Raw genomic sequence first — 27869 nt, 5'->3', positions numbered from 1 at the left:
TTTCTCTACACAGCAAGGAATCAGGAAACATGTTATATCTATTCTTTTTTCATCACAATAGGTTGAACTTTGGCCCATAAAAAAAAAAGCTTTCTATATTGTTGTTCGTATCTGTGGAGGAGGCCAATGGATATTCATCTGGAACATCACCATAGATTGCCAAGTCAAAGTGCTCAATGAAGTACAAGCTTTTATACTCAGAATGGCTCTGCTGTGTTTGTGGGAAAACAGCAATGAGGACTTGTAGATTTAAGTCAAAAAAAAGATTGTTTGGTCGCCCTTCCTGAACACCTTGGTGATTTTTCACACTTCCAAAAATCCCTCTGTCAGTGCCTGTCTAAGTTCTATCAGACAGTTTTCTACACACGAAGGTCATGCACTTTCTTCTCTGGCATCAGGCTATTACTTATTTTATTTACTACCTTCTGAAGCAACAGGTAACTCCCTTTCATTGCTTATTTTATTACTTTGGTTCTGCTTTCAGACTTGTTTCCCAGAGACAGCGTAAGTTGGGTGTGCAGCTGCTGGAGTTCAGTGACTGGGTCTTGTCTATAGGTCCATCGCTAACTGTAGGACCCCTCCTCTGGAGCCTGCCTGTGCTACTTGGTGAAGTGCCTTATTAAAGATACCTCAGATGAGAGCACACATCACTTACACAGAGACTAGCTTGGGTCTGGAAAGGAAATATAGGTTCATAATGACAGCTCTGTGCTCAAGATAATCACTTCAGCTCATCAGAAGAGCTAACTAAGGGTGCTAAGGGTGGCTTTGCATTCAAGCAAATATACTAGTTCCAGTTCAGGAGTTGTTTTGCAGATAATGTATGAATACTGCACTTGGGATGATCTTCAAACCCAGTAGGAATAAAAGGTTCTGATCCAGAGCTACACTTTTCTGCTCACACTCTTTCCTCTAGCCTCTTCCTTATCTATTTTAAGTGTTAAGGACATAGGTATATTACAGATTCATTGACAACTGGGTAAATTAGATAAGATTATAGTTACAAAAAAAAAAAAGTAAGAAACAACAAGAACTGTTTCCTTCACCCTTCTTTCAGGATTTTGATGCTGCAACCATCAGGGAGCACAAAGAAGTCACTGGTTCTGTATGATTGCATGCATCACAAGATCACATGCATCACCTGTTCACAGCTTTTCTGTTATATCAAGCAATAATATGAGAGTCTCCCCTGTGGTTAACCAGCAGTAAGCCATCCTCATCAACAGAAGTGGATGAATTTACACACAGAAGGAGTCCCTTAGAATTATAGAATCATGGAATTGGTTGGGTTGGATGGAACCTTAAAGATAATTTAGTCAAAAACCCCCTGCCATGGGCAGAGACACCTTTCACTAGATCAGGCTGCCTAGGGCTCCAGCTAACCTGGCCTTGAGCACTTCCAGGGATGGGGCATCCACAACTTTTCTTCTTCTCCCTTAAGGAAGTACTGTGTGGTCACACATGATGATGAGCAAATTGCATTACAGCAAGGGAGAAACGCAGTGGTTCTGTTTCCAGAAATGTGTTTACATGCGTAGCTTCTGTCTTCATTTCATAGACTGCCAGGTAAGAGTGGATGGGAAATTCACAAATTCTCATCAATGTTTTTAAAATTTTGTCTTATTTCCCATGAGAAATATGAAGGTCCTCAAGCTGTTCACAGCAGTCTTGGTAGGACTTGGATCCTGCTTAGTCCTTATCTGTGTTTTGCCCAGTCTCTTGACCAATTTCATTAAGACACACTCAGTTTTGGGTGAGGGTATATAAGTAGTTGTCAGACACAGAGAAAGAAACTCAAAAGACAAAAGGAACAAAATAAATCAAGTGGTGTTTATGAGCAGACATCTGTCTAGCTAGTTGGGTTCAAATCAGTTACCAATGGCAGTGTTGACTGAGGTAACAGAGTCCCTAAGAGCTCCTACGTGATACTGAAGAAAGCAGTAGGTACACCTATGGTCAGGGAAGGAGATGCAGATAACCACTCAAGGAAATCAAATTATTCAAGTAGCTGTTGCAAAACTTTGTTATGCCAGCTGGAGAACACATTTGACTGGTTGTGGTGTAATCCTTTTAAAGGACCTTTCCAAACTGATCTTAAAGCTCTGCTGGAATGGAGCAGCATGTAGTTATCTTTATAATCTCCTATTAGATTCATATTAGCTCTGAAGTGCTGCATGCATCACAGATGCTTCATACAGGTAATCAACCTGCCTGTGAAGATGAAGAGAAAGTTTCTTGTGCCATATTTTTACTTTGACTAATGCTTATTAAATACATGGTAGTTTAAAAATATTTAATCACAACCGATTATCTGTAGTCTTTAGTTAAAGAAATAATGCTGTTTTCCTAATTCTTTGAGGAAGTCGACAAAGTAAGTGCACAATAAAACCAACAGATAACAGAACAGGGAAAATAATCCGAATCAAGACAAGAATTGCTGGATGAGTTTTACAGGTGATGTTAAATGGGAAATCTTCCGGGAACAGCTGTCCTGTACACAGTGAGTTATCAACTGCATTCAATAGTCTGTGCTTTCATAACTCTGTAGCTGCTACAGTTGCAAAATAAGGTAGAAAAACTTGACCTATAGACACATGATCCACTCATGTCCATATCAAACCCTGATGCAATAGTTCCAACAGAGACTTTCAAAGTCATTATAATGTCAAAATACTCAGATATCTCGAACAATCCTCTAAATGTCAGTAACCTTCAATATTTTACTGTTCATTCATATGGTTCAAGCATCATAATATGGAGAAGAAGAATTGTCATATCATGAAGAATCACTTATAAAAGCCAAGCATTTTAACTAGAGTTTGTTTAAGGAATAAATAAAGAAAGAAAGATCATTTCACAGAATTAATAAATAGTGCCAGAGGGATCTGTGATAAACAAATCTGATGTAAGGTTTGAAAGTGAATAAAGCTAGCAAAATTTGCAGATGATCAAGAATTGTTTCAGATCTTCAGAAGGTGTAAATTGGGATATCTTTCTTGAATTGAATGAGTAATACTTAACATAAACCTGTTCTAGAGTAATTTTGAGAGTTTTTTGTTAATGTTAGGAAAATTCTGTAAAGTTAGACAACTAGGAAATACAAGAGCTGACAGGGCTTTGGCAAGTATAGTCTACTCCTTGCTGCTAGATTTGTGTAAAATCTATTCTATGATTCTATTAATGACAAGGGTATATAGAAATGATAAGGACTGTACTTTGGAAGAACCAATTATAATAGTCTTACATCTTCAGGGAATTTCAATTTAATTGAAACCACTGAGAGGAAAAGAAAAAAAAATAAGAAAGCTCTACCAAATTTATAATTGGGCGCAGCTGAAGTAAAACATGCACAGAAGCTATTAGGCTATGTTAATAGAAGGAATAAAGATAGTACTGAAAGTAAGAAAATGTCATGACATAGATGGAAATCAGTCCTCAGTTTTGCTTACCATTAGTATTTTGATGTCTTAAACTTCAGAGATGGAATTTTCTCTGTTCGCCCTAGCATAGACAGAGAAAAAAATACATATAGATTTACACATATACTGTTTCAAAGCAGAATCTTGCTTTGTCCAAAATTAAATATCTAGCATTAAGATATAGAAATTGTTCCTTGAGGATACTTACCTCTTCTCGATGGACTGTAAAGAGAGCCTAGGTAGACTGACCTTAACTGTGTCTAAGATGTAAATGGGGTCAATGCTGTTTAATGTTTTCATTAATGACCTAGGCACAGTGCACTCTCATCAAGTTTGGAGATGATACAAATTTTGAAGGAATGATTATGATATCAAATGGTTGGTTCTGCTGTCATTCAGAGGGAAGGAGACAGGCTGAAGAAATAGGCAGAGAAGAACTTCAAGCTCAACAAAGACAAATGAAAAGTCCGGCACCTGGGGAGGAAAAACCCAGTGTACCAGGATAGGCTGGGGACCAGATGGTTGGATAGTAGTTTTGCAGAAAAGGACCTGGGACTCTTGGTAAACACCAAGTTGATCCTGATCCACCAATATGTCTTTGTGGCTAAGAAGGCCAGCAGCATCTTGGGTATGAGGAAAAATATTGGAGCACTACAAGGCAGGTGATGTTCTGTATGCAGCCTGGCAAGATGTAGCTGGAGTGCTGTGTCCAGTGCTCACCTGCCCAGTATGAGACAGACATGACCACGACGGAGTGAGTCCAGCAAAGAGTCACAAAGATGATTAAGGAATCAAGGGGAGTCTGAGAGAGCTGGGGCTGTTTAGCCCAGAGAAGAGATGGCTCAGGGGGCTCTTATAAGTGTGTAGAAATATCTGACAGAAGCACGTAAAAAAGATGGAGCTAAACTCCTCTTTCCAGCAATCAAAAAGACAAGAGGCAACAAGCACAAATTGAAATATTGGAAATTCAACTTAACATAATAATACTCTTTTTATAGTTACAGTGGTCAAATACTGGAACAGACTGTCCAGGGAAGTTGTGAAGTCTCAGTCCTTGGAGATTTTCAGAACCTGTTTGGACATGGGTTTTGAATAACCTAAGTTACCTGCTCTAGCTGACTCTGCTTTGAGAGGTGTGGTTGGACTAGACAGTCTTCAGAGGTCCTTACCAACCCCCAATTCCATGAATCCCTGTTATCAATTATTCTTTTTTACAAAAACACATTGTTCTGATTTCTTTCATACACAAGGCCTCATGGAAGTCTAAAAAATTGATAATCTTACTTCATGAAGAAATTTTCAACCATGGGGACTGTGTTTAGGATTCATAGCATCTGCAATATACTGTCTTCTATTTTTGTAATTACACCTTTATCTTCAGTTTAAAAATGGAGTTCTAGTAAAATTCATAGGTTTTCCTCCATGTCATACAATAAGCAAATAAAATAATAGAGAAAAAAAAATCAAAGAACCTACTGCTCCAGACAAAGAGAGTAGTTTTACTGTGTATTACTAACAGATTTGGGTATTCTTTAATACTGCAATGCCTAAGCTAGGCAGCAAGTTTAATATATTGATTTTTATATCTTTAAAATCTTTATGATTTGGATGAGGGAATTGAGTGCAACCTCAGTAAGTCTGCAGATGACACCAAGCTGGGGGGAGGTGTTGATCTGCTGGAGGGTAGGAGGGCTCTGCAGAGGGACCTGGACAGGATGGGTCAATGAGCAGAGGCCAATGGGATGAGTTTCAACATGGCTAAGTGCCGGGTCCTGCACTTTGGTCACAACAAACCCATGCAGAGCTACAGGCTTGGGGGAGAGTGGCTGGAAAGCTGTGCAGAGGAAAAGGAGCTGGGGGTTCTGATTAATGCTCACCTGAACATGAGCTGGCAGGGTGCCCAGGTGGCCAAGAAGGCCAACGGCATCCTGGCTGGCAGCAGGAATAGTGTAGCCAGCAAGACCAGGGAGGTGATCGTCCCCCTGTACTCTGCTCTGGTGAGGCCACACCTCGAGTACTGTGTTCAGCTTTGGGTCTGTCACTACAAGAAGAACATCAAGGCCCTGGAACATATCCAGAGAAGGGCTACGAAGCTGGTGAAGGGCCTGGAACACAAGTCCTGTGAGGAGTGGCTGAGGGAACTGGGGTTGTTTAGTCTGGAGAAGAGGAGGCTCAGGGGAGATTTTATTGCTCTCTACAACTACCTGAAAGGAAGGTGTGGGGAGCTGGAGGTTGGCCTCTTCTCGTAGATGACTAGTGATAGGTCGAGAGGAAATGGCGTCAAGTTGTGCCAGGGAAGGCTTGGGTTGGAAATGAGAAGACGTTTCTTCTCAGAAAGAGCAGTCAGGCACTGGAACAGGTTGCCCAGGGAGGTGGTGGCGTCACCGTCCCTGGGGGTGTTCAAGAAAAGGTGAGACATGGTTTAGTGGGTGACATTGGGTGGTAGGGGGATGGTTGGACCAGATGATCTTGGAGGTCTTTTCCAACCTTAATGATTCTGTGATTCTATGATTACAACTATTTTCATGAAAAATGACCGTCAGCATTGTATCAGCTGCTTGCTTTAATTTTGTTCTCTGAAGTCAAAAATAACAATTCTCCTAAATAGTGAAAACAATGGATTTTAGAAGAGACTACCTGATTGTACAACCAATGTACATTTTGGAGCACATGACCCACACATCAGTCCACATATTATAACATTGGTTGGATCTTTCACAGAATCACAGAATCAGAATCACAGAATCATCTTTCCTCATGGACAATCATGTTGCAAAGTCCAAGTTGCTGTTTACCAATTTTTTCAGACAAAAGTGTGGCATTTCTGCCTAGTGCTGTCAAGACATTCCTGTATATCTGGAAATGGCTGGCCAAATTTACATATCCACAATGTAGATGTCAACATATGACCTAGCTGTTATGAATTCCTTTACACTCAAGGGAGAGAAGTTGAATGTTTAAAGTAGACAGCTAAAATAGGTCAGACAAATTGCTTTCTTCCTATGTCTACTTCTCTCTTTATATACTTGACTATATAAAAAGAGACTTAACAATGAGCTCATATATGAGTAAGTGTCTTCTGTGCTCCTAAAATTAGGTGACAAGTCCAAGGTCACTGAAGGGTTGCTTCCCCAACTGTACTTATTTCTTGCTAGCAAGAATCTCAGTTGACATGAGAGAGGTTCGCCATGTCCTTTAATATAAAATATGAAACTGGCATGCTACATTCATGATGTTTTAGGAGGGAAATAGTAAAATGCTCTGAATTCTACACCTTAAATTGAGAGCCTAAAGAAGATAAATAGAGTGTCAATTACATAACTACCTGTTCATTTCTAAGACAAAGATGTCCATCTAGCAAAATTTGTGCCAAAAACAGCCTTGGAGTCCCTCTTCCCTGGGGAGAACTTGGAAATGCTGAGGGAGTGTTATGTGAGACAAACTGACTGGTAACAGCTGGAGTATTCTCCTTGGCTGCTTCTTTCTTTTGCACTCTTTCATTCTCCATCCATATGTATTCCGCATAAGAGAATTCTCTTCATGCCAACAAGAAGCACTGAGATTACTGTGCAAGGAATGGGTGACTTTGATGCAACATATAGTTTTCAGTCTGCAGAAGTGTGATTGATCTTGCACATTTTCAGAAGCTTTCAGATCTCTGCACCTAGCAGTAGGTCTGATATGCTGCATGGGAAGGATGTGGTGAACAGCCCTGACCAGACTCTAAATTAAGATTAATTAAGTAATGAACTCACAATTGATCACTTCTGGTCTAAGCTTTTGTTGGTCAGCTTTGAAATTTATTGCTTTTCTTTCAAACCACTGGCACACATTCAGAGGACCGCAACCAAGAGCCTAGCACATCACATTTTCCTTTCTTTTGAGTGCGGTCTCAGTAACATCACATAACTGCCTTATGCAGTCTCTAAAATCCTCTTTTGTTCATCCTATATGGGTACAACTCTGAGTTACTGTATAACAATTCCATCCATTATTCGATATGATGAGATTTGTTTTATGTATCAATTCTTTTATGCCTACCTGGGAGCAGACATGTCCTGCTTGGAAGGGTCTCACTATCTATTCTTATTGGTCACTGACATCATATTGTACACTCTGCATTTATGGGTTTCTCACAGTGTGATCCACCTCCGCAGGCCTTAGACTTCTGTAATATATAATTCACATATGACCTAGGTGCACCAGAGTTCTTTTTTAGATAGGAGAAAGAAATGGGCGCTTGCAGCTGAGCATGTTACCAGAGCTCTTCCAACCTGCCCTTGAAGGACCTATGATTCTCCACTAAGTAACACAAAGAATCTTCTGTGGCACTGAAAATGTCTGCAGTGGACAGATGAATCTCCTTTTATAGATAATGTGTGACTTTCTTAAGTCATCAGTTGACCTAAACAAGTCATTTTTCTTCCTGTGTTTCAGCTGTGCTTGAAATTATTCCCTGAAGACCTTCAAGGATTTATTTTTTTTTCCTTGGAGGGTGTAACCTCTGTGCTGTTGGCTATTCTGGCTTCACTGATTTTAATTACAGTAGCAGATGCAGATAAAACAACTGCATGAAGCACCAGCACCTCCAACTTAGTAATAAAATTACAGCATGTGACTAGAAGTGACATCAGAAATCTATATGATAATTCAAGCTTTCCTTCCAAGTCTTGTATTAATATTTTTGTTTCTTCTCCCAGTACTGAATAGAATTGGAAATGTTTTATAGACATTGTCTCTACTTTTCAAAAGTTCATTTTTCTTGTAAAATATAGCCGACTGCACCTAATTGTGAGATAATCTCAGTCTACAACTCAGTTCAGTCTACAACTTCCTCGCGAGGGGGAGTGGAGGGGCAGGCACTGACCTATTCTCCGTAATCTCCATATTCTCCATAATCACCAGTGATAGGACCCGCGGGAATGGTGTTAAACTGAGGCAGGGGAGGTTTAGGCTGGACATCAGGAAGAGGTTCTTCACCGAGAGGGTGGTCGCACACTGGAACAGGCTCCCCAGTGAAGTAGTCACTGCACCAAGCCTGTCTGAATTTAAGAAGCGATCGGACTGTGCACTTAGTCACATGGTCTAAAATTTTGGGTAGACCTGTGCGGTGCCAGGAGTTGGACTTGATGATCCTTATGGGTCCCTTCCAACTCAGGATATTCTATGATTCTATGATTCTATAATTAGCCTTTTATTGGTAATAAGTGGACTCTGCACCTGTGCGTCATACACTCTAGGAACTGCTAAACTGTATATACAGATTTCTCTGCAGGTCCAAGGCACAGATTCATGGGCCTGGTAGCTGGTATTACCTAAAAAACATTTGAGCCTCTGTGGATGATATGAAGACCTCAGTCCATTTTTTGATGCAGGTTTCCATGACTACCTTGAAGGCAAAAATGAAGCTGATTCTTTTACTTGCTCTGAAAAATGTCAAAGAAAGGCAGTAAAATGGTTAGCAGATGTTCTCATATCTTTAGAAGTTTCTTTGAAACTAGCATAAAACACAAAACCTCCACTGTCCACTCTTCAAACCTAGCGAATGCCAGATTAAAGTAAAACCCTACCTTCAAATATTGGAAAGATGTGTTCTGGAGGTTACCACTTTACCACAGGTTATCTGTTCATACATTTAGTCAGCCACCTCCCACCCTTCTGTTGCACTTAAATCTTGTTTTTGATGCATTACAGTGGCACAATCCAAAGACAAAATTAAATCTCCACACCACTTTGTGGCCTTTCTGGCCAGGCCTGCCTGCGCACGGGAGTGCAAATTATCAAGGAATAATTTCCAATCCAATGTCTGCTGATGTGTCTGCATGGTTGTCTGTTACTTCTCTTAATGGAGTGACCTTCTTTTTCCATCTTTTTGCTGCTGAATGTCACCATGGATGTTTTTGCTCCTCCTCAGTTGAGATCTTATCAGTCCCTCATTATTTGATAAACCATCAGAAATACAGTTAAGTAATTAAATTCAGTACCAGAGCAGAGCAAGAATGACTGATCGAGTGGGGATGGAAGAAGGCAGGTCAGTTCAGAGAATTTTATGAATCATTGTTCTCCGTTTAGTCAGGGTCTGGATACAGAAGACAAAAATCTATTGAGAGCTTAATTTTATTTTTCTTTTCCTTTTTTTTTTCTTTTTTAATTGAAAGACTCTCTAATTTGTAAATGCTGATGTCTTTGCAGTACGTGGCAGTAAATATAAAAATTGAGTGTCCAGTGATTGTAAAGGTTCTTTCACATTTGCATTTACCATTCCTTTATTTACTTTTTGTCTTCAGTATGATTTCTTTTCAGCCTTTTCTCCTTTGCCACATTCTGATTTTTAAACGTTTTTTTTTCCAATATGCCCTTGTCTTATTCTTTCTTTCTATAACTGTTTGCATGTTTTCTATCCCTGCATTTTTATTATTTATGACTTTTTTTTCTCCTTTTCTCAAGAATTCATTTACATGTGTAAACATTTCTCTAGTTTGGACAATGTATGTCAGTTGCGTTTATGCCCACATAGGTAATAGGTGGCATACAGAAAACCTGCATCACACAGTAAGATTTTAAAAAGCACCTCTGCATTCAAAGTCGTCATTTATGTATGTGTGGTGGTTTTACCTTGCTAGGCAGCTGAACTCTATCACAACCGTTCTCTCACTCCCCCTCCTCAGAAGAGGAGGGGAAGAAGAAAAGGAAAAAAAAAAAACAACTCGTGGGTTGAGATAAGGATAATTTAATTAAAGGGAAAATAATAATTTTCCTTTGATAATTATTAATTAAATAATTTAACTAAAGGGAAAAGGAAAAGGGGGAAGTAAAAAAAAAAAAAAAAAAAAAAAAGGAAAACAAGTAAAGGCCATGTGGAAGCACAGAGGAAAGAAATTACTCTCTACTTCCCACCAACGAGCAATGCTTGACCACGTTCTTGAAGCAGGGCCTCAGTGCACGTAGCCGTTGTTTGGAAGGACAGATGTTTTCGCAACGAGAGGCCACCCCTCCCCTCTTCTTCCTTTTTCCACCTTTTATTGCTGAATGTGACCTCATATGGTGTGGAATATCCCTTTGGTTGGTTTAAGCCAGCTGTCCTGGTGATGTTCCCTCCCCACCTCTTGCCCATCCCCAGCTTGCTGGCTCTGGGGTGGTTAGAGGGAGTCCTGGTGAGGTGCCAGTATTTCTCAGCAGTAGACACATCACTGGTGTGATACCAGTGCTGTTCTAGCTACAAGTACAGAGCACAGCACTGTATGGGCTGCTGCAGGGAAAGTTAACTCCATCCCAGACAGACCTGGTACAATCTGTAAACAAAATGGATGAAAGAAATTTCTCTGGCTTTGAGAGGGCTAAACTCTCATACCTTCCTAAGCAAAAAGATTATGTATAAATTACTATAGACGCAGGCAAAGACCACTAGCTGAGTTCATCTTGGAGGAATTTGGTCTAGAGGGTAGAGATAAATAGAAGGGGATCCATCTCAGGTGATGGACAAATAAATTTTAATGAATACCTCAGTGCTAAAAACTGGTCTGTAGGTAGGACATCGAGCTCAGACCTCTATCACCAAGACATGAATATCTGAGGTGTTTTAAAAGGACGGTGTTTTAAAAGGTAATGAGGTTTGGATCCAGCCAGAGATTCAAACAGAGAGGTTCTTGTTAATATTATGTAACTATTTTGAGAATCATCATGAATTGGACTGCATGGGAATTTTTAAACAATGGGTTATGACACAAGGTACTAGGATGTATTTAATGCAAGGGATACAATTCTGATGGTGTCCTGACCACATGTTTAGCTCCTTGGCAGAGACAAAGCAGTGGAAGTCACAGATATGTATGGCACTGTCACCCATGTAAATCAATCCTGCTGTGGATAAAACCTTAGCCTGTCTGAGAGTACAATTAATATATTTCCATCTCCATTGGCGTGTTCTTGGAAAGCTATCAGTTTATTAACAAATCTGGTCATGGATTTTGTTGTCTGGACAAGAAATCTCTAGGAATAAATCTTCAAGTCATACAGTCTCTTAAAAAATCCTCATACAGTCATGATTTTGAGCCATTACTGAAATCAGGAAGGTCAAATCATGACTTCAGAAATGAGGCAGACAGGCCCTTTGGCTGGTTCAAAATGCTCCATTCTGCCTCTTCTTTAGGTACAACTGAGGCCTTTGTTGTTACGGAGTCTGTTTCAGTACTTTCTATGATGCAAGTGACTGATCTTACAGCCATGTCCTTTGGCCTTATATTTATTGTCCAAGAAGGTCTATAATAGCTGCAATCCATAAGTATGATTGACCTCCAGTATATGCAACTCACAGTTCAATTGTTGTGCTGTTTTCTGTCTATTTCTTTCTCATTCTCCACCATGTTTTACATATTTATAATCATTTTCTTCTTTCACTGCAGAAATTTGAGCCTTGACGTGAAGACATTGACAATAAGATCTGCAGAGAGAGTGTGCTTCAGCCCCAGTAGCAGTGTTAAAAAAAAAAAAAAAAGCAAACCTTGACTAAAGATCAAAATCAAGAGACAAAATGGCCATCAACTGGAAGACCTGCTTCTTCACTCTCATGTTGCTTCCCATGGTAAGGATAAATGTCCTTGTAAATACAATGTGCCTATTTAATGTACTATTTAAATATATGTTCCCAAGTCTAGCGCTTGCTAAGTATCAAGGCTCTGCTGTTAACATTGATTCTGTCTTTTTCTGTGTGGCCCCATAAGTTATGTTAAGCGTTTTCTAACTTCCTTTGTAGTTGCAATAGAACTGTGACCGCTGTTCATCCTGCACAAGGGCAAGTAAATTCCTTGAAGGGATTTGTTCACTGCTAGTGTCTGAGACTAAAAATAACAATAAAATTAAAGTAATAATAAAACAACATAAATAAATAGTGGGACGCCTGTTTCCAATCCGCTTAATTTTTCCAGACAAAAGCTATAAAATTAGAGGTTTCCATCAGTCCTATGAAGCCTAAGCCTCAAGATATTTCATCCAGTGCTTTTGGTTGCCTCCATTTTCAGAGCGTCATTTTTCAGAAACCATACAGGTAGGCCATTAAAGATATAGGCATTCAAACTCTTTAGTCACTTTTATAAAGAACTTGGGCTTTTTATGAATAGTACTTATTAGCATCATAAACCTTCACTTACCAAATAATGTACTATCCCTTGAATCACTCAGTCTTAACACATTTTTGGGGATTTGTCATGTAAGTCTATTCTTGCTTGTTGTCCCCATTTGCATTGTGGCTCTATCTAGTCTCACATAAAAGCTGTAAGAACATTGAATAAAGATTTTTTTTTTCACTTTGAAACTGTAAGCAACACTATACAACCTCTATAATAAATTCATCTTGCATTTCAGCTCAGCTCTTAGTTAGATCATTGATCATAACTGTGCCTTTCATCATGTCTCAGGAAGCACTGCACAAAGGGATAGCAGAAAAATAGCACTGGTATTTAAATTCTCTGTCTTTCACATTAATAGTTTTCTATAACTTCCATAAAAATACTTTACAATTGCTTAATATTCTCTAATAGACAGACATTTTAAAACATTCCTGAAATATAGTTTGGTTTTATTTTTAAGGAAGAAATAGTTAATATGGTTTTGATTTGACTAGAACTGTCACTGTAAACTATATATTTTAACAGTTTTTACAGTTTCTTGCTTATTTGTATTGACTGTAACTTGTCTTTTTCAATGCATAATGGTCAGCATACAGTACTCTCCTTTTTTTTGGTACACATAAAGGTGCATTCTTTCCTCTTAGGTCTTATTTAGAAACTAGTGTAATTAACTGCATATCTGAAATATAGCATTATTCGACTAAATTCTTTAGAACGGGAATGCTCATCCAAATAATTTAGCCCCTCGCCATACAAATATCAGATTTTTGAGATTTTTTTTTCTGGTGCATGATGCTTCTGACTATTCCTATTCAGGTAGAAGGTATTACTTACAAACAAAGTGGGTATGTTTAATTTTTATGTTTTATCTCTGAAATAGTTACACTAGACTTCCTATAAGGTAATGGGGAGGGAAAAACCCATCAGTTAGCCTATTTCAAATGATTATTTTAGCATTTCATTCCTGTCTTCCAGAGGTGCATGTATGTCTCCATTATAAATAGAGGTTAGCTCAAATTCAGGTGCTGTGGTTTTGTGCATAGATTAGATTACATAACCTCACCTTGAGGTTTCTAGTTTGAGACCCAGAAAGACAACTGACATGTCTGTCTCTTAGGAGCTCCCATCTTACAGTTAAGCCTAGGTCAACTTCAATGTTTTTTGGTGTTCAGCTTGAGACAGCCAAAAGGTATCTACTTATTTAGAAGTGAACAATTTTTATTTAAGGAAAATAACTGTGACTGAATATATCTCTTGAGCTTTTAGATGGATGACCTTCCTGGCAAGTGTAAAAGGACAGAAAGTTTCCAATTCTTAGCATTTCAGGACATAACTGTGATCACTGAGCTGGATAATCAGTGATCTGCTCCCGCTTTTTGAAAGAACAGCTCTCTAATGAAATACTATGAAGCAAACCAGAGTTAATAAGAACAAATATGCTTTTGTCTGTGTGGTTTCTGCAATGTTTATGAGCTTGTTTATGAGTGCAAGTTTTAATCATAATCTCCTGCAGGAATCCAGGTAGTAAAATTAGTGATTTTACATGCATGAACCTGTGAATATGCACACACATTTCTTTCGTCAGTGAAGAGACTTATGCCCATGACAGAGATTATACCACAATTTGTGTATACTATTCATTCTTTATTACGTCCCTAACATTCATTTTCACAGACTAGAACTCAGGAATGCTGAATGTTATTTATGGTTCTTCCCTTGCTGAGAATTTTTATAATGCTTGTGGTAACATATTTTCCCTCTGTTGGGACTCACTTTCTCTTTGAATCATCCCTTATAAGCTGTGCTGATGTCCTCAAATTGATACTATTCTGTCATACAGATTTCCAGATTTTTTACTGTTTGAGTGGATGTGACATTTTAAAAAGTTAGAGTAAATTTGAATGTCATCCTGTCCTCCAAAAGGTTTCTTAAAAAGTCTTATTTTACCTTGCTTTTCTCTAAACACATCTGGTATCATTCAAGAAATCTTTGTTTACCTTGAAGGAGAGCTATTGTTTTCAGCAGTGGTATAGTTCCCAATTTCAAGGCACATCTCCATCCCTCATTAGCATTAGCTCCTGAATCTTGAATCTGTTCACCTGCTTGGATGTGCATATTTTGTTTCATCAACAGATAGTCCTATTTTATTCACGGGAAATCAAACCACACAGACTATGGTCTACAATCACAAGCAGGTCAAAAAAGGGCAAAAAGAGGACAAAATGTATTAATGGAAAGTTCTAGGTGCCTTCAATTCTAGGCTCAGACCAGAAAACAAGAAAATAATATGCTAATTAAAATTTAGATGTGGGCATGTTAAGCCAATTGTCAGAGACTAGATTGATTAAATTTTCATGTGTTTAACAAGTTATTTTGTATTTGTCTATCTCAAACGTATTTCATATTCCAGTTAATCATCTGGTACTTGAGGCAGGATCTAGAAGAAAGATACCGATTAGACCTGTAAATAAAAATATTTGAGAGCAATTCTTGAAATTTATTTTTTTTTTCTATTTGAAATGTTTTTCAAACTAAATGTCTATATTGACATTTTAACCATTTGTTGTTGTTGTTATTTTTGTTAGCTGGACTGCTTATTTTCAGTCACTCTCATAATTTTCTGTTTAGTCCAAACATCTTATCTTTTCATTTATACATCAGTTTTCTTCATCCCACCTTTTTTTTTATTTTCTTCCCATTCATTTGTGATAGCACTAGGCTGTTGCTTTGGGGGTGTTGATTTTTAATTGGAAATGTTAACAAAAGTCATCATAAAATTAGTGAAACGATAGGATCCTAAACCATGGTTTCTTTGTCTGGCTCCAAATGTACTTGAGAAACAATGAAATTCATGACTCACAAAGTTGGCTTAGTATATGAACTGAATTTTAAATGTAACTGCAATGCAGGTGTTCTAACTGTCTGTAATAATTCTACCATTCTTCAACTAATACTTGGAAATTCTTGTGGATGAATTTTTAATATTGCTAAGCTTGAATGTTTGAAATGAAAAGATATTTCTTGTAGTGTTTCATTAGTTGGCAAACATGTTCACAGACTTCCTTTAAAAATAATAATAATAAAGGCAGAGATGAAAAAGAAAGGTGTTAAGTGATGTCTCTTGTATACCAACACTGAAGTGCAATCTCAGTATGAGGGTCAGATGTATAAATACAGATGTGTAGGCAGCATCTCACAGATCAGAGAACCAGACCTCAAAGTGATTGTTTTCAAGTCTCCGTTCATTGAGAGAGGATGAGAGAAACTAGGTCTTTTTTCTCAGATCCTGTTTACTGGAAGGATAACATCTTCTAAGGGTTTATAGTCCACAGAGAAGAGAACTAGCATTATTAATCTGTAGCTGTCATTTCCAGGGGCTAGCTACATTCAAACAGAATCATCTGCATTTCAGTCTCTGTAAATTTTTTCTTAATATGGGAAGCAGTGTATTCAGATACACCATTCCACTACTTTCTCTTTGTCCCTGCTATGTTTGCTTGAGCATCCATAGCTGAAATGAGAGGATCCCCTCTCACTGGGGACAGAAACGTGTATGCCTGTGTTGGTGTCTGCCCTTGAAGGAAACTGTTTTTCCATGTAGGATTTAATGAGCCAGCTTTTGATCAGTTTATTGGCCTTATGATTTGTAAGATCTCATGATCTTACAGATCATGAAAAGTCAAGCTTTCTGTAGGGTTACAAGTCTCTAGCACAAAGCACAGTTGCATGGGACTTGTCTGTTACTTATGCAATACCACAGCAGCTCCTGTACAACAATGGACCTGCTGGGAATGTCCTCCAGAGGAGAAATACCTCAGCCAGCCAAGGTGTTACTGATGCTATGTTTTTTCTTCTCATCACAAGAAGATGGTGCTGGGGGGAATCAGCAGAATATAAAGACCTCTTAAAAGCCTGTGATTTACTTATAAAAAAAAAAAAAAAAAGAGTCAGGATTTGTAATATTGGGTAGGGTTGTTTCAAAACAAGCTTTCAGAATTTCTGATAAAGTCTGTCACAAAGAGCATCTGAGGGATTCCGTGTTGCAAAATAATAATGCCTTTGACACTACCCAACTTAAATAACCTTGTTAGGAAACAAAAAATTGTATCCCAGGTCCCAGATGTTCCTTACCTTGTCAGCAAGGGGGGATGAGTACTTCTAGAGGGTGACTGATTCCACCTGAGAACTCTGTAAATCCCTTTTTTTCTCTGGGAACCTCCTAGTGTGTTGACACCCCTAGGACACCGGAGGCTGGTGCGAGGCCTTCATGTTGTGTTGGTGCTCTGATTAATACACCAGAACTTGCCATCGCACCCCAGGGAATCCAGGTGTTAGTTGTAGAAGAAAGACACAGTTGATTAAAATGTTTTAAAGCTTATTAAACTTATTGGCACAAAACATGAAAGTCAAACAAAAAAAGAAATTCTAGAAAAATTCTTATTCCACCACCCTCTGGTTCATAACACTACACACAAACACAGGCATATATGTGTAATTTTCCTTATTTAGGTAGGCAAGATATCTAGGTCTTAGAAATGCAAGGCAGCAGATTATGAAGCAGAAAATGGTTGTCCTACATTAATGCCTTCACTTTTTTGCCCTCTGGTAGTAGTAATAATTTTTGTGACAGGCAAATAATATGATGACAACACTGATTTAAGGACATTAATATGATTCTTTTGCCTGCTGGTTTTGTATTCATAAGCTTGGAGGAGTATTGGGTGAGCAGTCAAATACCAAATTAGGAAAGTAAAAAAGATGTATTGGAAAATGAGCCTGTTTAAAAAAAAAATAAATAAAAAAAAACGGTGATTTTTTCATGTTTCTTAGCTATTAATATCCAGCACCTGGAGGTATATTATTCAAGTCTCTAGCAAGTGAGCTGCTGGCCTCCTCTTCCTAAAGTTTGCTGAGTCAGCAGCCTAAGATTTACCTTAGAGGCAGCTTGAATAGATAGCTGTGATGCAGAACCAAAGCTGCATTAAAGAGAAGTGGGAAATGGAAGCAAAAGAGCAGGATGAGAGGAAATGAACAAAAAGTAATAATAATAATAAAAAAAATGTTAGAGGTCTGATCTTCTGTATGTCCCCTGGCCCCTCTCACCATGGTTTGTAATAAATAGCTGTTCTTTACTTTTGCTTCCTAATCTGCAAAGTAAACACTCCACTGCTTCTCAAACTGAATTCACCTCCTACAGCAAGAATCTGGGCCTTCTTGAGGATCAAGTAGTTATGCCTTAAGCCTGCCTGGGGGAGCATACAGGAGCAGTGCTTGCCCCAGGGTTACACATCACAAGACCCTCCAGATCACTGGTTGCTTCTGAAATAGCCATAGGGACAGGAAGGAGATGCGAGTCAGAGTGTACTGTGCTTAAGGCTACTTCCAGGGCTTCTTTTTCAAGCCAACAGAGACACAGCTATTTAATCAAAGTCTATGAGGCCTATTAAAAAACATTGCCAACCATAAAACCCAAGTGTTGCTGTCATTGTAGTCCCCAAGGGCACAGAACCCAACTCAACAAAACCCTCTTTGTATTTCTGGGCAGGGGGTGAATAGCTCGCTCCAGGCTTCCTTGTGTTCATGTTCCTGAAAAGAAAACAGGGTTTCAGTCAGATTTGCTTTTTTCCCATGTGGAAATCACTTGGAAGAGAGGATTGGTGAGGTATGGGTCCCCTTCTGCACTAAAACATGGCGATCTCAGTGATATATTTATTACATGCCATATAATAATAGTTGTGTCCAAAACAGAGAATATCAACATCCTAATGAATGGGAACTGTCTACGTACATTTTTGTTCCTGTTAGAGCTGAGCTTTGTACCTAACTGATGTCAGCAAGTGCCCTTAGGACAATATTTAGCCATCTAAAAGCTGGATGACTACTTTAAGATATTTATCTATATTAGAATCTACTAACAATCATTCTGTAGTCAATAGCAAGAGATGGGCACCTCCAGACATTGGTATGACCCATCATAAACCCTCCTAGTGCTCTCTTTGCTGCAGAGTAATTAAAAATTAGCTTGGACTAGACTTTGGTTTCTTTAGCTCTTAGAAAACTCATCTTTATTGAGTAGTATATTACCTTTTATGGATATCATGTAGATGCTGAATGAATGACTAAGTCACTCTTGTGCAATTGATTGTCTTGTATTATCAATATCTTGGGACTCATTTTCATAAAATGGTTTGTCAGGTTATCACAAATGCTGTTTATTACGTTTCCTGGAATACGTTTTTAAAATCAACTATTGAATGTGTTTTCTTGTATGCGTGAGGACAGATGCCAAAGAATCACGGTGTCTCTATTAAAAATATATATATAAGCAAATAAATAATCCATACCATTAAATACTTCATGATCTTTCAAACAATGAAAGGAAATCAATTTTTATGAAAACAGGAAAAATATTTTCCCTACATAATGCAATTTAGAATTCTTTTGTAGCACTTGGATATTTTTCTTTCCAGTAAAGATTAAAGCATTTTTCTTCACAATTTCAACCACTTTTTCTTCTTTTTCTTTTTTAAGAAAATAAAATTTCTAAATAAATATCCTATTCAAACAAGATGCTTAAAACATGGAAACCGAGCACTTTATAAGTCCTCCCCCTTTTTAAATATGAACAAATGACAACTTGTTTGCTATTGATACAGTTTAGACTGTAGACTTCATCAACATATTTCCTGAGGGAAAATACTCTCAATAAATGTCTTTCAGCCAGATCTCACTTGTGTCTGTTGGCGAGTTTAATGGTTTGTCAGCCTTTGTATGTCAGTATACTCCCTGTACCAGTATACTTTATAGATGTACACTTATTCTGGACTGGTGAAAAGTTCTGTTGAGGATGCAAGGTGGTAGTTTTTTTACTGCTTCTGCCCTTTCTGACAACATATTTATGCAATGCCCTCTTATGTCAAACATTGCTCTGTATGCTGTTTTAGGAGTGCAAAATTCTTATTAATTCTCTAGAGCTTTATACAGAAAAAGAAAACACTTTTGCTTCTGTGTGCTCTTTTAAAATGCTTTTGGTCCTACGGTTTCTGTCTGACTCAGCATCTGTGGCCAAAATATGCTGTTTGGAAGTTATTTAGGCTAAATGCAGGCTGGTGATTTGATGTTTGAAGCCTCCTGAAAAAAATAATTATCTATAATGTGAACTACTTGTATTTGAAGATTTGGGAAGGGAAATACAGACTTGTTTATTTATTTGTTTGTTTTCATTACTTAACAGCAACACCTAAGCATGTTACATATTTGGGTTTAACACTATTCCTATCTTTATTTTGGTTTTATTGTTTGTGAAATGCTTGCCAGACAAATGATAATGTAAAATGCATTATCAGGTAAGATTAGAAATATACCAAAGCTCATAGGTATAAGTTTGTGTTTACTTCCTCAGAAATATTAGTGTCTTTTTTTTTTTTTTTTTACCAACCTCTGGCTGAGCTGGTTTTAGTCATATTATTTCTGTTAGCCAGTTTTATGATAATTTACTCCATTACTTAAAAGTGTAACAAAACACATGGCATTTTTGCACTACAATACAAATTAAATTCCCACACAATTAAAGACTAAACTAGTCCATTTTAGTATCTCTTCCAGCTATATAGTGCTGTAAAATCAAAACCTTTTCACCCATCATGTGTTGTCTACTGTGCCTGAACTAATGGCAGGCACACACACTAAATAAACTGTAAGCTCATTTACAGACACACATTTTCTGCATGTCTTCAGTCTAGTAATTTTGGTATCGAAAGTAGTGAAGTCATCATTCACCCTGTAACTAGACATGTTATAGAATCATAGAATCACAGAATGGTTTGTTTTGGAAGGGACCTTAAGGACCATCTAATTCCAACCCTTGGGCAGGAATCCCATCAGAGCAGGTTGCTCAAAGCCCCATCCCGCCTGGCCTTGAACACTTCCAGGGATGGGGCATCCAGTATCTGTAGACACTCCGTTGTCTACTACTGCAGGGCAGGCAACAGAAGTGAGAATGGGCTGTAAGACTGTGATGGGCCTTTGAAGGAAGGAAGATTTATGTGATCCCATCCATGCATATGTATTTATTTTTCCATTCCTCCAGGTCATCTATCTATCTCCAAATTCTGAATGCTCTGGGTGATTTCAACTAACTTTGACAGAAGGGCTGCATTCTCAGATGAATTAATTTTCTAAAACTTTCATGGGAATGCTTGAGTAAAGACAGAGATTTTGTTAATTCCCTACAGAAAAAAGCTCAAACCTCGTTAGAAAATATAGTATCCAATCTGGAGCTCATCTGGGAGATGCTAATCCACATGATCAATGACTAAAGCTTTGTGCTATTACTCACAAAACTCATCAGCTTTGTTATCAAATAAAATCTTAAAACTAATTCAGGTATCATTTGATCCCTGATATTAGATCAGTAACATAAGACATGAGAGCTGGAAGATCAAATGTTCGTCATGCCCCTGATTAGTGTTTAGTCTGAGCAATGCTGCAGCTTCTTGTTCCTCAGTTCTTTCTTTGCCACATAAGGCCAGCTGCACTGCTCTGCTGACTCTACAAGGTGTGGGAAAGACAAATCCATGTAAGGCTAGTGTGTGTTCAAGTATTAGAGCAATGGTGGCAAAAACAGATGTATGAGATACAAGAGGTTTTTTTTAATCTTAGTGCTACACTATGAAGAAAAAAGTGTGAGTGAGCTTCCTGGAGATCGCGATGTAAGTCCATGGTTGAGGAGCTCTAGACATAGCTTTCAGACACGCTGAGGTCTATATGTTCAGCTAACCTGGAAAAAAAATAAATAAATGTTGGATTCTGTATTTGTTTTGTTTTGCAGCTTGAATCATAAGCAAAACCTCCACTTGCATCTAAGTGAAACACAACATTATTTCATCAGTTTGTTGTAATGAACTGATGATCCAGAATTGTTCTTTTTCTGCCTTTTGTCTCAGACATCTTTGTGCATTGTACTTAACATATTTGCACGCATAAAATCCATGGATGTGTACTGATAGTACATGACATAGAAGTGGAGGGCACCCCTGGGTGCTCTGGAAACCATAGATGGGGCTGGACAGGGCACTGTGAAGAAAGCAGTGCCTCCTGAGTTTTCCAATGCTGATATGAAGTCCCACGTAAATCTTCATCTGAAGAATGCTTTCATCTTCATATTGACATACTTATCCCTTTTGCACCTCCTGCAAGTTTATTTGTTCTATTTTTTTCAATTGTATATACCAGCTGTATTTTTTTCCTTTTAGAGATTTTTTTTTTCCCTTTGGGTTAGAGGAATAGGTAGAGACCAGAAAAGATAAGGTTGATTTTGCTTTGGTTTTCTCACTGTTACCTATTGGTTAAATCATTAATTCTGCAGATATTTAATTACAGGACACAAAGATGAAAATTCAGCCTCTTTTCTCTCTTGAGTCCATGTTTTATTTTTTTCCCCTGTATCTCTGTTAATCCAGAATAACACCTTGTGGATGACAATTAGTATTAGAGGGGCAGGTCACCTTGTACCGAGGTCATCTCCCATTACACGGTACTGCTTGCAACTGGAGGCTTTTGGATGTTGAGCAGTGTTAAGTGGCAAACTTCCAACTGTCTTCACAGCTTTGGGAAAGAAAAAGAAAAATAGAAACAGAAAAAGGTAAAAGGTAAAAGAAAAGGAGGAGAAGGAGAAGGAGCAGGAGAATGAAAAAGAATTAAATACTGAGTTTAAAACGATGTAACAAATGAAGGGAAAGTGACAGGGATGTGTATAAATAACATTAGTCTAGTGTCCTGGTTTCAGTTAGGACAGAGTTAATTTTCCTCCTAGTAGCTGGCAGGGTGCTATGTTTTGGATTAGAATGAGAAGAGCGCTGATAACATGCTGATGTTTTAATTGTTGTAGAGCAGTGCTTACGCCAAGCCAAGGACTTTTCAGCCTCTCTCTGTCCTGCTAGCAAGCAGGCTAGGGATGCAGCAGGAGCTGGGAGGGGACAGACCCAGGACAGCTGACCCAAACTGGCCAAAGGGGTATTCCATACCATCTGACGTCATGCTGAACAATATATAGGGGTGGCTAGCCGGGGTGGAGGGGGGGGCCAGCTGCTCGGGGATAGGCTGGGCATCAGTCAACGGGTGGTGAGCAATTGCATTGTGCATCACTTATTTCGTACACATTATTACTATTAATACTATTATTATTATTATTATTATTGTTATTATTTTTCCTGTCTTAATAAACTGTCTTTATCTCAACTCACAGACTTCACTTTCCCGTTTCTCTCCCCCATCCCGGAGAGGGAGGGGGGAGGGTGAGCGAACGGCTGTGTGGTGTTTGGCTGCCAGCCGGGCTAAACCACAACAGTCTAGAGACTTTTATTTTTTCATATTTGAAAATGTGAAATATATGTATCTGTTATCAAAGGATTAATGTAGAACATCTGAACATGGTAATCTTGAGGGTCAAATAAATGGAAGTTAACATATATTGGAGTCACACAGAATAACCCATGAGGGACAGCACAAAATAGGTTCCATCAACTTTGCTTTCAAGTCTTTCTTTACCTTAAGTGTAAACACAATTTGCTCTCATGGGAGGGGAATTTCTTCTCTCACTTTCTCTGTTCAGTATGCATTAGGTATACAGTATTTATATGTATTAATGCTTTCTTCTGATATCAAGAAAACCAAAGCAGTCTGAAATAGCTTCCCCCTATTTCTAACCCTACCCATCTCCATAGAAAATGAAACTTTTTTATTAATAACAAATTGAACCAAATCAAAACATTACTGCAATTTAATTTTTCCATTCCTAGGGCTTCAGATGTATATCTCTTTTTCATATAAGTCATACTACAGTTCAGAAATAAGTGAGGTTATGAAAATTTAGACCATTTACCTTAGAGTAAATGCTTCACTCATCATTATTCCCTTGCACATATATGTCTGTAAAAGTAATATACTCTGTGAAACTGATTTTTCTCTCTGTAATTGGAAATACAATATCAGAAGTGAACTTCTTGGGAGGAATGCATATGAGTAGAAAGCTGAAAATGAAGCTGGTAAGGTTAATATCTGAGAAATTCTTGTCTCTTTCCTAAGATTGTGTTACATGCTGGCTATCACCAGCTTTCACTATTAACTACAGAGGCAAAACTTGCTTGTAGTGTTGGGATGTGTACTACATGAAGACTTTTGGAATCTAGAATGGCTGAAAATTTCAGAACCAGGTTTCAGTGAGTCTATAATGTGGTCATTACCGCTGATGAAGCAGCATCCAGCATTTTTGAGGCCAAACATATAAAGTTAGGATCTCTTCAGGGACCCTATTAAATCTGGCATACATAAATATCCCAGCAGAACCCTTCCCTCTTTCTCCAGAATGCCAATTTATGGACTCTTCCATGCAGAAGAAAAACTTAAAAATATTGGCCAGCATTTAATTTCTTTACTGTACAGTAGTAACCCTGTATGTTTGGACTTCAAAGTTTCCTTGTTCATTTTTTATTTTTTCTTTTTTCTCTTTTTATTTTTATTTTTTGACACTGAAAATTTTTCTCTTGTTTAAATATGCAAAAGATCCTGAGTCCTAAATGTCTGCGCATTGCAGTCAGCTGCAAACAGCACAGCTGAAGCATCTGTTATCCTTGGAGAGAGCCCCTGTGCCACCGTGTTCTGCAGCAAGAATGCCCTTGTACCTGCCAGCTAGGTTGGCTGGCTTAACACTTCAGATGCCTGCTGCATTTTTGGGGGGCTGAGCACAATAAGGGGGATGTACCATGAGGATAGTAAAATGTATTTGGAATCTGTCCTTATTCAGGAAGTTATCACCTATCTGTGCAAATTTCTGTATAGCAGCAGAGCAGAAAATGCTGGAGCAGAATCTGGGTCATGACAAGACTGAAAGTGAGACCTGTGGCTTAGCTGTCAGGGTCTGAAATGGATCCAAATCCTGCAGGTTTCTTTGGAACACAGTCACCCTTTAAGGGGGAGATCTGTTCTTAGAAGAAGACCATCTCTGTAACTGTATTGTCCTTCCTTAAATCAAATCATTGCCTGCAGTGGTAAATAAAATAGGAATTTGAGGCAGGGTATGCAATCTGGCTCTTTGTGTTTGTTGTTTATTATTATTATTAGTAGTAGTAGTTTTGTTTTCTAGTAACATATGCAGTTTTATTTTGTAACACATCATATTTCAGAATTTCTTGAAATTATGACTGACATTCAGCTCATGTAGAATAGTGTAGTTACCAGTAAGATGTTCTAAGAATACCTCATGAGCAGAACATATATGATGAATGCATTTCTGCATGCATTTTATACCTAGAGACAAGCTAGAAGAGCAGGGGCTGGGTCCTGTCTATCTCCTGTCCACACGATTGTCTCCTGGGCAGTCTGTGTGCAACTTATCTGTTTTCATTTAGTTTGGTAAGTCTGCATTTTTATAGTGTGTAAAAAGAAAATCCCACTACATCACAGTGAACCTCATCTAACATGGTTTAAAGTTCAACTCTTGCATTTAAAGAAAAGAATTCTGTGGATTTTTATTTTTGCCAGTACAGATCAAACCCCAATTACTGCTGTCTGCCTGTTATGTTTTTATTGTGGCTAATATATGAGCCCCTGCTGATACTGAGTATGGGCATGCATTTCTCTTTTATGGTGTATATGAAAGAAATGTATTTTTATCTTTCCTTTATAACATCAGGAATGGGCAACTGAGGTCCAATATTGCACTCAATCACCTGGTCACTGCATGTTCTTGAGCAGGGCACATTTGAACTGCATTCAGATCATAAAGCATGAGCCAATTTCAAAGCTGCATGTTACAACTAATAAGGTTAAAGAGAAAGGCCAATTTTTCCATTGTAAAGTATTATTTGCCACGTACATTAATTGAGGAGTTGGCTACTTTAATTTAAGAAGATACATAATACACAACAGGTAATGTGGCTGCTTCCATTTATCTATATCTAGGGCGTCTTTAACCAGGTATCATTTTTAAGCTTACAAATGCCCAAGACAGAAATTTTTCATGTAGCTAAGTTTCTATGAATCACAAATGTACTGAACCGTCTGCTGCGTCAGTGGAGGGAGTTGTGTTGGTGGAACTTATCACCCCTTTGGCAATGGTTTACCTACCCAGAACTTAGCAACTGTCATGATATAACTGCATATCACCAGAGATGATGCTTTCTGAGAATTACATTTAAATGTCATTATTAAAGAGCTATTGCTAGATATTTAAATACTGATGATCAGCTGTGATTAAATCACACACCCAATGAGAGTGCAATTCTTCTACTGGCCTGTTTGAGGTAGAAAAACAATGCACAGATAACAGTTCCTGAGATGTAGAATGGGGATGGGATTCATCAGTACAATGTCTACAGCCTCATAAGTCACTTTGGGCTCTCATTTTTGTTATTAGCAAGAAACAAGCACTGATGCTGCAAGTCTCTTTCTGTACCACGTGTTTTACCTAGATAACCGAAGTGACAAATATTGACCAACACTGAGTGTCCAAACCATTAACTGGCTGTGCGAGGAGCTTCTTCTGATACTTCTCAATAGCATGGTATTGATGTAGTCCTAAATAAGGAGTTAAGGCCCTGATCAATTAGGCAGACCATCCTACGGACAGTCACCTGTCACTAGTCCTAAGGACTAATCACCAGATTAGATCACCTAATAAAAGTAGCATTAGTCACATATTCTCTGTGGTATAAACCCAGGCTGAAGGATTATAGTGATTATAACTTTATGCAGGCAAATTTTTGAGTTTTCTATCCCGTGGAATACTCAATGTGCATTGTTTCAATGTCTTTTGTCATCTTCATCCAGCAGGAATATGTGAATATGCTCATATATATATTCTTTTTTTTTTTCCCACAGAATAAATTTCATCTCCTTTTAAAACTTTGATTCCAAAATAGTGAAATATTTCATGCTGACATCTTTAAGCAGAACAAAAACATTTCTTATTCCTGAACTGGATTACTTGAATTACACCTCAGTACGTCACCATTTTGTACAACATTTTTTATTTGTATCAATGACAAATGACTATGAATGTAACTGACACATAGGAAAGCGCAGGTACATCACACTCTTCACAGTCATAAGCTGGGACAACAGAGGAACAATGCAGCTTGTGAACCATGGGTCTGCCAGAAATGTCCTTATAGTCACTGCTATATTTCCCTCCTACACAGTGCCAATAGCGCAAGAACAACAAAAGCCCTAACTTTATGTTTCCTCCTCATCTGCTCTTAAGTATCTCTTAAGCAAAGTCTTTATTTGAAAAATGGTAACTTGTTTCTGGTGGTGCTACTCCTTCTGTGTATGGTCTCACTGATCGTTATTAGGAAGTTTTCTTATAATGTCTCTTTTCCTTTCTAATCCCCTCCACTCAGCTCCATGTTGGCTTATCTCAAGGTATTGATGCTCTGCCACACCATTCACTCTGCTTCTTCATTTCCTTCATGAATAAAAACTTTATTCCCCTCCTTGAGTTTTTACAGTGGAATAGTGGTGAAACACTCCAGAGACGGGAATGAGAAAACACAGTTTGTTGAAAAAGCTAGCCTAGACAAGATTTTTGTACAAGATTTTGATTCCATGTGGGATCTGAGGGTTTTTTGTTGGTGGTTTTTCCCCTCACTTTGGCACAATATCTGAACCAATGCCTCTTACTACTGAAAGGAGAAGGAGGGAAATTGAGAATAAGCTTGAGTACTTCCATTACCACTGCTGTAAAAAGCTCTTTGCCTCTGTTCTTCAGTATTCTCCCCAGTCCCAAAGCCCCTTTGGGGAATATCAGACTGAAAGCTGTAGCACGACACACTTGCTGGAACCGCCTGTGCGGAGGACTGAAAGGGAGGAATGCGTGTGATAGTTGAGGGCAAATAGCTTTAATTTAATTAGTGGATTAATTAAAGCTTTCTCCCCTGAGTAGGGTATATGTGTGTGCGTGGAGAAATTGTTTCTGCAGCCTCCTGTAGCTGTTCATCATGCATTTCTGTTCCAAGTGTGACTCAGATGGGGTTTCTATTGAACTTGCTGGGAGCCTGCACAAAACAAATTTCCTGTCTAAGATCTTTTCTTTTTGGGGTTTTGTTTAAATGTAATGAAGTATAAATGGGCAAATAATAACAAGTAATAACAAAAACTTGCCTTGCAAATGAATGTGGCATCCGGCAGCATGACAAATACAGAAATCCTAAAAGGTTCTCTGTTCTCAGTGTCCCCTCAGTGAGAGGAGTCTTACGTTAGCACGAATTCCCTCTGCCTTCACTTAGTGAAACTCATCAAGAGATTTTTCAGTGTGACAAACCATGCA

At 38.3% G+C, this 27869-nt stretch overlaps 1 protein-coding gene across 1 annotated transcript in view; it reads left to right on the top strand.

Moving 5' to 3' along the window:
* ADCYAP1R1 (ADCYAP receptor type I) overlaps window positions 1-27869 on the top strand; it is a 141117-nt gene that overhangs the window by 22685 nt on the left and 90563 nt on the right. Inside the window, exon 2 of the mRNA XM_050708890.1 lies at window positions 11822-12000. Coding sequence (XP_050564847.1) covers window positions 11950-12000 — 51 coding nt within the window. The 5' untranslated portion in view covers window positions 11822-11949. The remainder of the gene's footprint in view (window positions 1-11821; window positions 12001-27869) is intronic.

This window comes from Cygnus atratus, chromosome 2 (assembly GCF_013377495.2).
Source record: "Cygnus atratus isolate AKBS03 ecotype Queensland, Australia chromosome 2, CAtr_DNAZoo_HiC_assembly, whole genome shotgun sequence".
In the NCBI taxonomy this organism is placed as follows: domain Eukaryota; kingdom Metazoa; phylum Chordata; class Aves; order Anseriformes; family Anatidae; genus Cygnus; species Cygnus atratus.
This window is presented reverse-complemented; position numbering and strand designations above follow the sequence as displayed.